This window comes from Carassius auratus, chromosome 5 (assembly GCF_003368295.1).
Source record: "Carassius auratus strain Wakin chromosome 5, ASM336829v1, whole genome shotgun sequence".
In the NCBI taxonomy this organism is placed as follows: domain Eukaryota; kingdom Metazoa; phylum Chordata; class Actinopteri; order Cypriniformes; family Cyprinidae; genus Carassius; species Carassius auratus.
The window spans coordinates 30,751,243-30,763,647 of record NC_039247.1 but is presented as its reverse complement, the minus strand read 5'-3'; the positions used below and the strand labels follow the sequence as shown (position 1 = coordinate 30,763,647).

Here is a 12,405-nt window from a genome sequence, read left to right as displayed (position 1 = left end):
ACTGGGGAGGCCATGGCGGGGCAGGAGACTCTGGAGGCCATGGCGGGGCAGGAGACTGGGGAGGCCATGGCAGGGCAGGAGACTGGGCAGGAGACTGGGGAGGCCATGGTGGGACGGAGACTCTGGAGGCCATGGCGGGGCAGGAGACTCTGGAGGCCATGGCGGGGCAGGAGACTCTGGAGGCCATGGCGGAGCAGGAGACTGGTGAGGCCATAGTGGGGCAGGAGACTGGGGAGGCCATGGCGGAGCAGGAGACTGGGGAGGCCATGGCGGGGCAGGAGACTCTGGAGGCCATGGCGGGGCAGGAGACTGGGGAGGTCATGGTGGGGCAGGAGACTGGGGAGGCCATGGTGGGGCAGGAGACTGGGGAGGCCATGGCGGGGCAGGAGACTCTGGAGGCCATGGCGGGGCAGGAGACTGGGGAGGTCATGGCGGGGCAGGAGACTGGGGAGGCCATGGCGGGGCAGGAGACTCTGGAGGCCATGGCGGGGCAGGAGACTGGGGAGGTCATGGTGGGGCAGGAGACTGGGGAGGCCATGGCGGGGCAGGAGACTCTGGAGGCCATGGCAGAGCAGGAGACTGGGGAGGCCATGGCGGGGCAGGAGACTGGGCAGGAGACTGGGGAGGCCATGGCGGGGCAGGAGACTCGGGAGGCCATGGTGGGGCAGGAGACTCGGGAGGGCATGGTGGGGCAGGAGACTGGGGAGGCCATGGCGGGGCAGGAGACTGGGCAGGAGACTGGGGAGGCCATGGTGGGGCAGGAGACTGGGCAGGAGACTGGGGAGGCCATGGTGGGGCAGGAGACTCGGGAGGGCATGGTGGGGCTGGAGACTGGGGAGGTCATGGTGGGGCAGGAGACTGGGGAGGCCATGGCGGGGCAGGAGACTGGGCAGGAGACTGGGGAGGCCATGGTGGGACAGGAGACTCTGGAGGCCATGGCGGGGCAGGAGACTCTGGAGGCCATGGTGGGGCAGGAGACTCTGGAGGCCATGGCGGAGCAGGAGACTGGTGAGGCCATGGTGGGGCAGGAGACTGGGGAGGCCATGGCGGAGCAGGAGACTGGGGAGGCCATGGCGGGGCAGGAGACTCTGGAGGCCATGGCGGGGCAGGAGACTCTGGAGGCCATGGCGGGGCAGGAGACTCTGGAGGCCATGGCGGGGCAGGAGACTCTGGAGGCCATGACGGGGCAGGAGACTGGGCAGGAGACTGGGGAGGCCATGGTGGGGCAGGAGACTCGGGAGGCCATGGTGGGGCAGGAGATTAGGGAGGCCATGGTGGGGCAGGAGATTAGGGAGGCCATGGTGGGGGAGGAGACTCTGGAGGTCATGGCGGGCAGGAGACTGGGGAGGCCATGGTGGGGCAGGAGACTGGGGAGGCCATGGTGGGGCAGGAGACTCGGGAGGCCATGGCGGGGCAGGAGACTGGGCAGGAGACTGGGGAGGCCATGGCGGGGCAGGAGACTCGGGAGGCCATTGCGGAGCAGGAGACTGGGCAGGAGACTGGGCAGGAGACTGGGGAGGCCATGGCGGGGCAGGAGACTCGGGAGGGCATGGTGGGGCAGGAGACTGGGGAGGCCATGGCGGGGCAGGAGACTGGGGAGGAGACTGGGGAGGCCATGGTGGGGCAGGAGACTCGGGAGGCCATGGCGGGGCAGGAGACTGGGGAGGCCATGGTGGGGCAGGAGACTCGGGAGGCCATGGTGGGGCAGGAGACTGGGGAGGCCATGGTGGGGCAGGAGACTCGGGAGGCCATGGCGGGCAGGAGACTGGGCAGGAGACTGGGGAGGCCATGGTGGGGCAGGAGACTGGGCAGGAGACTGGGGAGGCCATGGCGGGGCAGGAGACTCGGGAGGCCATTGCGGAGCAGGAGACTGGGCAGGAGACTGGGGAGGCCATGGCGGGGCAGGAGACTCGGGAGGGCATTACGGAGCAGGAGACTGGGGAGGAGACTGGGGAGGCCATGGTGGGGCAGGAAACTCGGGAGGCCATGGCGGGGCAGGAACTGGGGAGTCTGGGGACTCGGGAGGGCATGGTGGGGCAGGAGACTCGGGAGGCCATGGCGGGTCAGGAGACTCTGGAGGCCATGGCGGGGCAGGAGACTTGGGAGGCCATAGCCCCAGCTTCCGCCTCTATGGCTGGAGACCTAATAAGGTTTTGAAAACCTGGCAATCCTGATCTGAACGCACGTGCTGGAGAAGTACACAGAACACCTTTACTGACGAGATGCGCATTAAAATCATATTAGATTTTTTGCACAGCCCTACCATCTAGTTAATAAAGCTAAACAGCGTTGCCCTTTGTGTAATAAGTTACAGAAACTGTTAAATGCACCAACTTAACCCTTGTGCTGCACTCATTTGGGAGTCACACTCAAGGAGGTCGCACACCGGACGAGAAGCGCAGCGCCGCATCGCGTCACGCCACGTCTTTAAAATTCGAACACATTATTCTCTATGAGTGTACACACACCTGCGGCGCCATTCGGGGTGTGTCCGCGGCGCCCAGCTACGACTCAGAATGCTGTTCAAATTTCTGCAGCGCCACTGCATAGTTTTATATATAAAAAAAAAAAAAACATCATATTTGTTTCAAATCGTTGTTCATAAATTACACCAAGATACCACTGCAAAATACTACTTATATTAGTTGTACAGCTTAATTAAAATGTAAAAATATATAATTAAATGTATAATAAACGTAGTGCTTTTAATATTTTATTTTTCTCTTGAGACATTTTTACACACATTTTATGGTGTAATTTTTTGCAGCAGGTAGGCTAGCAAAAATATGTTTATGTTAGCTACCTGCCAGACGGCAAATGCTGCTTGTAACGAACAGTTAGTGCAGCTTTTTTTTTTCGAAAGGAAGGAATATGGTTACTGTAATGTTTTTTAACGGGATAAGGAAGACGCAGATCAGAATCGCATACTTGCAAGGAGTCAGCAGTGTTTTGATTTGAGGGCGCGGTCAAACGTAAAGAGAACGTTGTGGCAATAATTAAAAAAATAATTAAATTCATATTTTGTGTTTAATGTTTAATGTGCATCTCAGAAAATGCTTTATTTAAACCCCAACCAAATGGGGCTTAAATGCACTTAATTCATCTGTCAACTTTATTGTCATTGTTCACAGTACAAGTATAGACAGAGAAACAATGGGTAATAATTAAATGTTTATTTTTGATGTATGCATTGCATTCTATGCATTTAAAAAATACAATTTTTTTTTTCTAAAAAAGGAAACTTAGTTATTCATTTTAAGAGACCCAGGAGTCTTATTTTCTCTTGCATAATTAATATTGTACTTTAATTAAGTAAAAACACATTTTATCCTATTACTCGATTAATCGATGGAACTTTTGGTAGAATACTCGATTACTAGAATATTCGATAGCTACAGCCCTAGATGACAGTAGCATAGCAAATAGCATGCTATACTATTCCACCATGATAATCTATTTATTAAATGGGGGTTAGAAAACCACACAATAAATTCCGTGCATCAAACATTAGCTTGGGATGTTTTTAAGCATAGGTAGTGAAAGCAATTGCCTGCATCCCTTCCCTTCTAATATCAAAATATGGAAATGCTAACATATCTTTAAGTTTTCGGTAAACTTTATAATAAGTAAAAATACTGTTTGCTAACAGTTAAATGACAATTAACTAAAGATTAATTAACTATAAATTTACCATCTATTAATGATTGTTATTACAAAGTGTCTACCATCTAACTTATCAACTATGGTTTTGGGAAACGCACCCCTGAGCTGTTAATAGTGACCTCTTTCAACATGCTAACAGTGAAATGGTAAAACGTACTTCACAGGTAATTTCAGATTTTTTTTCTTCAATTATTTTCCCAGCTACACCATCAACTTCATCCTCAACATCAACAGATGCATCACTTCTCAGTGCTGATGTTTCCTCTATAGCACAAGGTACAACAAGCTCTATAATTATAGCTGATATCCTGCACAGCCCAGAGTTTAAACTGATAAGAGTGTGCCGTCATATTATTAGAAAAAACAAAAACAGTGCAAATCACTATTGAATTCCCACCAAACTATTTTTTCAAGCAGTATTTGCACTGTAAACCTGTTTTATTAATATAAAGTGTGGGTGAACTTAAACTGTATGGCTATGCTGTGGTTCCTGTAGGCTTTGCGTGTGTGCGGGGGTCAGGGGGCCTCTATGTCCATTTTGCTTGGGGCCCCCAAATTTCTTCAAACGGCCCTGCCCTCGGCCCACCGTCTAAATGGAACAAAAGTAGAACAAAATAAAAAGGAGATCATATTATTATAGCTGATTATGTTGTAGTTTATTTATTTATTTCAGATTGTGTCAGCTCCAGTTATTCATTATTGCACGGCTCTGTGGAATACTTGATTCTGATTGGTCAGTCGCGAGGTCTGCATTCCTAAATTAAAAACAAACAATTATTGTTATTATTAACAACATTTGATACATCTGGCTTAAGTCTACCATGTTCAAATGTACTACAGTCTTATATTTCATTTAAACCCAGGTCTATGCAAGGAAATCATAACTTTTAATTAACCTTCACTTTTTCCTTAACTGAAATAGCCCACAAAAATGTCATCCATAATGCCATACTTAAAATGCACAGCACAGTACAATTACAATAATGCAACAAAGCATGGAAATAAATAGAAATTAAAAAAAAAATATTAAAGAAATATATTTTAAACATAAAACTTTTATTCTTACTCAGAAAGTTTGAAAAATGTTATTTTCTAATCACACTATATGTTACACCTATATTCGAAAGGGATTGAAATGTTGATTTATTTGGCTAAGCAGAGTTGTTCTCCTTTACAAAAGACACCTGCAAATCAGAGGAAATTTTTATGTATTTTATTTTATTTTTCTCAAATATAAAAGCTGCATGCAACAAAATGTCATAAACAGTATTTAAAGAGAAACTAGCATTGAATCAGGGCGGCCAAACCGTTAATTTCAGCTTGTAGTGAGATTTTACTCATTTATTTTTTATTTATTTAATTTTGTGTTTTATTATGAAAAATATTTAGTTGAATCCAGTTGAATTACTTTTCAGCACCATTTTTAACTTGGTTTAAATTCAGTACTTGCTTGCATTAATCAATTAAAAGTAATTATGAGTATTATTTCAAAATTAAGTAATGAATGGACAATAATTATTGCACAAACAGTATTTAGTACCAAAGCATCTCCTCAAAATATTAAATAAATATAATTGGACTAAAATATACAACACTTGTTGTATAAATATACAACACATTTAAATAAATAAATAGTTAAGCTGTATGGTCACATTATTCGCAAGCAATAGGACTAAGAAAACCTTATTAATGTTGCCTCTTCATCACTCTCCAGAAAAAAAAAATGATCCTGTAAATGTCATCAACATAATAATCAATGCGTTATATCCTGTACTGTTTAGGCCTACCCAAATTGCTGCAAATACCTGTGTAATGAAGCTGTCGTCTACCTCCTTAAACCCATTCAGGTGTGTGTTGTTCCATGGAGATCAAAGCTAGTCAAAACTCCTGTTTTTAATTGGCTCTGGCTTTAATTGAAGCGCTACACGAAGTGCGCCAAAATGGTATTTATTGTTAGAATTTAGTAAACTGTGACTTTGTTTCATATTGCAAGCAGGACTGTCACTTTGGCGTGAGATTTACACGAGTGAGAGATGGCAACCCTGATGCAAGGCTAGCGCAACAAATCCAAATATGTTAAGTTATTTCTGAACAAACACAAACATTATAATATAAACCGCAGCGGTGCGTTCGGTGTGATGCCAAGAGTCGTTTATCAGTCAGAAAAGTCATTCGCCTTCATGTTTTCTGGGCAAAATGAGTGTTTATGACCCAGATTCACTCGACTGATTCCGCTTTCTCCGTTGGTTTCTCATGATCCAGTGTGAGTAGCTTCGGTCTGAAGGAGCGTAATTCACCAGAATCCACAATAATAACAACGGAGGAAGCGTCTCTACTTGTGTTACTGTGGGTTTTGAGTAAATGCACCTTTCATTTGCATTTGATTAGTAAATCAGTACATTGTTCAAAAGCACGTCCCGTCTATGTTTGTGTATATTATCCTTTTACCTGCGAGAATACATTTCTGGCTCACGGCTTTACTGATGAAAGTATTTATTTAGCATTACTAGTAATTTAGTCGTCTAATATGTGGTCAAGTCTTGTGGCAATACTTTCAGAATGATGACGTTTGTTCCACCACGATGTCTTGTAAAATCATGATTTATTATTATGAACTTGATCATGGATGCTGTCAAAAATCTTAACTTGAATTGACCCCGAAACGCTTGATCCAAGTTTACATGCTATTAGTTTATTTATACACAAATTCATTGTATAAATGTCAACTTACAACCAACAAAACGGTTACATTTACTATTAAATGAGCACAGCAGACTTCAGTATCTTCTTCATTTTTTCCCCCGAAGCAGGTCAAAGTCTTAAAGCAAACGGTGGAGAGGGTATCAGTGCCTGCGGGGTTTGTATGGAAACCGTCTGTGGTTCGTGCTGTCCCTCGGCTTGCTTCTGCTAAAGAACTGCAGAAAAAGGGAGCAGAGACTTCGAAGAAGAAATGAAAACCTGAGACACCAGCATCTCTTTGTACCTCCTCCACAGAGGAACCGAACGACTTGAAGCAACAATAAAACATGCAAGTTTCAGTACAAACGTGTATTTTTCTGCAGTGGTATGTTTGCTTTGGAACAAACGTTGTTTTGTGGTTCAGTGGAATATGACTCTACACTAAGAGCGGCTCAAGGAGGTGAACCACTGGATCTGCAGCGTCACTGAGCTCAGAATAAATGGATTTTGTTTCGCTGACAGCACTTTTTGATTGAATGGGCTCTAAATCAGGACTTATGAAACTCTGGGGGGTTTCTGGGAAGTCTGGGTCTGGAAATGTACTGCTTTCAGAGCTGAGAGAATGCAACTGACCAATTAATTGCGGATTCATGGTCGTTTCTGATTGGTTGATTTGTGGCACCGAAGAATCATCTGGATTTGAAGTTTTCTTTAGACGTTTGTTTTTTGGTTTGTGGCCACTCAGACGGGACGCCAGGGAGCGCTTCGGACGGGGTTTCAACTGAAAGAGACGATAAGAGCACTTATTTTCAACTTTAAAACGTTTTAAATACCTGTTTTCATCAACCCCTTCAATTACAACCTAAAGACTAAAAGTCAGTTTCTGCTGATCAGTAATAAATACTACAAGTAGTTACCTGTTTCTTTTCAGGATCATGCATCACACCATGGCGCAGTAAACTTTGCTGTAGCAAAAAAAAAAAAAAAAAAGATTATCAAAAGATTATCAAATTAGGAAATGCTTATAAAATCAGACGACAATGTCGAGTTACAAGATGAAAATAATAAAAGCACTTTTCGTAAAGTCCTTGTTGTCTTAATTTTATCTATAATTAGCATTTCAGTCAGCTCTGTTGAATTTTAAAACCTCTTTTTGTTTGTGCAAAAAATAAATCCTTGGATAGAAATGTAGTTAGTAGTGCCGTCACTAATGATTATTTTGGTACTCAAGTAATCTGACGATTATTCTGACGATTAATCGAGTAAATCACAATTTTTTTTTTGTGGTAATAAAAATAGACCAAAGCGAAAAATAGGCTTTAAAATTACTTAGAAAACATATATAATAGCAATGAGGCAATAATTATTAGTTCAAATAAAGAATCAAAAGCAAGTTATCATATGGTTTTATTGAACAAAACACGATCAAATACTTGTTTAATTTTGAGTAAACATTTAATTAAAAAGTCCACTTAATCTTTAACATTTGGCCATTTGTTTACGACTGATATACTACAGCCACTTTGTGTTAACTTATTCTGAAATCACGATGAACAGTTCGCATATCGAGAAAGATACTGATGTATTCTCCTGTGTTTGCATGGGTTTCTAAATGATTTACCTTATAAATCTGATGAAGTGGTGCACATTGCGTTCCCAGATGAACGTTATAATAAACCTGAACTCACAGCAATATGCACAAGATGGAGTTTGAGACGCATGTAAATGTTAACAGTTTGTGTGGAGCAGCATTTACTGTAAAATGGAGCCACTCTTAGACGCATCGCATATTTTTATTTAACTGAATCGTAGTGTCTGTGAATTCATAATAGCATGATGCTTTATCATGATTTTAAAATGGGTCTAATATATCACATGGTCTTGGAAGACGGTCTAATAACGCATTTCAGAATGCACCACTTCTGGAATTTTGCCGATCACGCGACACGGGCAAAATCAAGCATTTTATTTTATTTTATTTTTTTGATCAAGTATTCGAACTGAATTGAGGAATCGTGACAGCCCTAGTAGTTAGTGAGGCAGATCCTTCAAATCTGTGATGATGGGAAAGCACGGCTACCTTCATGGCAAAGGACCTGCCGCAGCCGGGGTGAGCGCAGATGAAGCAGCGCTGCTCCTCGTGGAAGGACAGTATGTGGCTCTGCAGGTTGAAGGCAGTGGTGTACGAGCGTGAACATCCATCTCTGGGACAGTGATACACCACACGCTCCTCAGAGTGAACATGCTGATGCTGCTTCAGGAACCAGCTGTCCCTGAATGTTTTCTGACACTGATCACACTGTACCCTGACTGAACACACACACACACACACACACACACAACAATAACCAAAGTTATATTCTGTAACTTTCTGTAAGGCTACGCTATTTACATTCAGAAAAACACATAGGGTTACCTATATGAATTTTTTTGTGGTTTGTCATCTCCGTCCAGTTCTTTCCCACAAACGAGCAACCCTCCTCAGTGCAAGAATAACCTGCAAAGTTATGTCAGTATGAATGTTAATACCATGCACATCTGATTAATTAAAGAGACAAAAAACTACTACAATCTTGTGTTCTGATCAAATATGGTGATATTTGTACTTGTTACGCCTCACAAAGCCACTGTATGCGATCAGAGTACTTATATATAGGCTTATACTATATAATACTTGTATGACAGAACAAGCGGAGGACGTACCTTTGTGTACCTTCTCGTGGCGCTTCAGTTTCCCACGTTGTGAAAAGCGTCTCCCGCAGCCTTCATGTGTACACCTGAGGATCAGAAACATTGCAGTGTACAGGACATCAGCTGAAATCAAGTGTTTTATTATGCTAGTTTACTGAAAGAGAGTTAGCGCAAGACAAACCGGTGTAAAAGGTCTTACAAGAAAGGAAGCAGCTCTGTGTGCGCACACTCATGGGATTTCAGCTGGTTGTTTTTCTTGAATGCTTTGCCACATCCTTCGAATGTACACTGGGGAACAAAAACAGTATTAGAACAATGAAATCAACAAAAATCACATATATAATATACACCCTTAATATTACTTTATGGTAATACAATTTCAGATGACAGCTGAAGTATTAGCTGCTACTTGTTTGTATATCTCAGGTTTGTTGCGCATGCCACTGTTTTCCAGCAAAAGGGAGTTTAAATATATCTGAATATAACCATCTTTACATTTGAGTGTAGACATTTAATTCAGTACTCAGAAATGCATGGAATTTTTTGTGGCTAGATGCAGTTACATTTACTTACTATGTATTGTTTTGTCTCTTGTCTGTGAATACGTGAAATATGTTTTTTCAAGTTGGAGTTTGTGGTGAAACCTTCGTTGCATCCGTCCTCCGTGCATCTGTCAACATAGCGCGAGAAATGACACTTTACTATTCTATTAAACACGAGCTCTCTCACTCTCTATCTCTCTCTCACACACACACACTCACGTGTAAGGTCTGTCGCCGGTGTGTGTCAGCTTATGGCGCGCGAGATGGTATTTTGTGCAGAATGATTTCCCGCACCCGCTATCCTCGCACTTATAAGGCCTCTGCAATCAATCAATAAGTAAAGTTATCGTTCATATCAAACCTCTGACAGCCGTGTTGACCGATTTGAAATCATCATACATGCGCAAATAAAACAGAAAGGTTTCATTTAACGTTATATGAAATGTAACATTAGCTATACGCTCACGTGTTGGCCTGCGCCTGACTTACCTCTCCTGTGTGTTTACAGAGATGCGCTTCTAGCTTCCACGCTTTGTTGTACGACGCATGACAGTCGGGAAACGAACAAATAAATGTTGCGCCGGGTTTAACGTTAGTTTCATGCATTGTCGTGTGTTCGGCTACGAGGTATGGCCAGATCTACCGCGTGTGTGCCTTCATTTTGATTGCCTACGAAACATCTGACGTCACATCAACACTAACGTGACACATCCTGTATGGAACGCCAATGAGGTCAAAACTTGGCCTAGTCCACACGTACACGGAGATTTATATAAACGGAGTTTATCGTCCTTTGTTAAAAAACAACAACAAAAAAAAACATCTAGTCCACATGAAAATTCAAAAACATGACATTCATCTGAAATGTGAGACAAATGTTGTTTAACAATAATTAGTTACCACAGTTTCAACAAATCCCTTCCCTCATAACTAATTTGGGTGCCCCTAGCATTGCCTATTTCGCCTATGCAACGGGCCAACCCTTACTCATGCCCATGTTATATTATCTAATGACCAAACTTTCTCGAGTTAAATATTTCTATGAAGCCCCGCACATGACATGCAAGAAAAAATAAATAATTTGTGCACACGATTTACTAATTTGTTCCCTCAATGTACTAAGCCTTGCAGACGATTACTTTTGCGTTCCCTCGATTTACTATTGCGTTCAGTCAATATGCTAAACCATTATAGTAAAGACAGGATTGTGTTTAACTGTTTGTTCCAGTTTCAGGGACAATCTTCCTTCCTGGTCCTTTACTTGGACCATTTTTGCTTGGTGTGCTGCTGTGTGTCAGACAATATCCTGTAGCAGTTTTACCATGTTTTACCAAGTTCATCTACAGCCAAAACTATCCGTCAGCCTTATCACCTGTAACCAAAGACAGGCTGCCCACTAAAGCTTAGCAGGGTTGAGCTTGGTTAGTGGATGGGAAACCTCCTGCTAAATCTAGGTTGCTGCTAGAAGAGGTATTAGTGATGCCAGCAGGGGGGGGGCTCACCCTGTGGTCTGTGTGGTAATGCCCCAATATAGTAATGGGGACTATGCTGTCAAAAATCTTTCGAATAAGATGTTAAACCGAGGTTCAGACTCTCTGTGGTCATTAAAAATCCCAGGATGTCCTTAAAAAAAAAAAGTAGGTGTGTAACCCCAGCATTGGGGCCAAATTTGCCAGTTGCTGGTGTGTGTTCACATTGCATTCTAGTGCAATATGGCTGCCGTCCAGGTGGATGATGCACATTGGTGGTAGTTAAGGAGAGTCCACCCTTCCAAGTAAAGCGCTTTGAGTATTCAGAAAAGCAAGATTAAAATTTAACGAATGTAACTAATTATTATCATGCACTTCCTATGGAGACAAATTAAAAGATCTGAGCTTTGAGTGGCAAGTCTTACCTTTTGGTAAGTCTTTGTTGTGGCAGAGATACTATAAATTAGAGGAAGTGTGATGAGACAGAAAGAGTACTCAATTCAGTCCGGTTTTCTGAGCACACACATCTGTATCACTCACACAGAAAAGCACTTCTCCAGCACACAACACTGAATTCAGTTCTCTTTCACATCTTACTGAACATGAATGGAGAAGTACACAGAATGATATCAAACAGTCCGTTTTGATGAGTACTCATGCAAACACACTCAGTTTTGACTTAAGTGATCATGAACTGTTGTCAGTGTTCATAATGTTAATCAAACAAAAATAAACTGTGAGAAAATCACTCACTGCCCTTTGATTGATGTGTCTAAAATGTCAAAATATGTCTGCTTGAAAAAATGAAATATTCAGTAAGCAAATTGATATACAGAATGCATATTATATAACCATTGGTATCTCATTGGAAAGAAGTCCATGTTTTGGTTTCTTTATTATGTGCTTTGTTTAAGTTAAAGATATAAGACATGTTATGTGTGACAGCAGTTAAATCTGTGTCTATGTTGTATGTTTAAGCTTTAATATGGTGGGCGGGTGGCTCTAATGCTATTTCATGCATTTTGAGTTATTTACACTGTTAAAGACTTTATACCTCACTTTACACTGTTTACAATGTTCTCCTGCTAAACATGGCCAAAGTTAAAAAAACAAAAAATGATTTGGACGTATGACGTCACTCCTTATCAGTGGTTGAGCCTTCCAGAACTATTAGAGGAATGTCTCCACTTATTTATTGGATCAGGAGGGCTGTGTTGGAAGGGATCTTATTGAGATGGCAACAGAGAGTCCTGGAGATGAAGTTGAGTCAAGAAGGGCAGACACTGTTAATAACAGATGAGCAGGTGAGCACCAATTAATCAAACTTCTTCCGGTAATTTTTTTTTTTTTTTTATCACAAT

The 12,405-nt window shown here is 42.7% G+C and overlaps 1 protein-coding gene across 1 annotated transcript; it reads right to left on the bottom strand.

Moving 5' to 3' along the window:
- Window positions 1-6,246: 6,246 nt before the first annotated feature.
- gtf3aa (general transcription factor IIIAa) lies at window positions 6,247-10,273 on the bottom strand. The gene is made up of 9 exons (XM_026255242.1): window positions 10,065-10,273; window positions 9,795-9,895; window positions 9,607-9,703; window positions 9,233-9,321; window positions 9,046-9,119; window positions 8,759-8,839; window positions 8,423-8,652; window positions 7,260-7,307; window positions 6,247-7,123 (listed from the first exon to the last, which is right to left on the bottom strand). Exons 1-9 carry the CDS (start codon window positions 10,179-10,181, stop codon window positions 6,779-6,781), a joined length of 1,182 nt encoding a protein of 393 aa, XP_026111027.1. The 5' UTR covers window positions 10,182-10,273; the 3' UTR covers window positions 6,247-6,778.
- Window positions 10,274-12,405: the final 2,132 nt, after the last annotated feature.

Coding starts and splice junctions, on each gene's coding strand:
- gtf3aa (XM_026255242.1), bottom strand. CDS start 10,181: ATGCATGAAACTAACGTTAAACCCGGCGCAACATTTATTTGTTCGTTT. Junction 9,704..9,794: donor ACCGGCGACAGACCTTACAC/GTGAGTGTGTGT, acceptor CTATGTTGACAG/ATGCACGGAGGACGGATGCA. Junction 7,124..7,259: donor ATGATCCTGAAAAGAAACAG/GTAACTACTTGT, acceptor CGTCTCTTTCAG/TTGAAACCCCGTCCGAAGCG.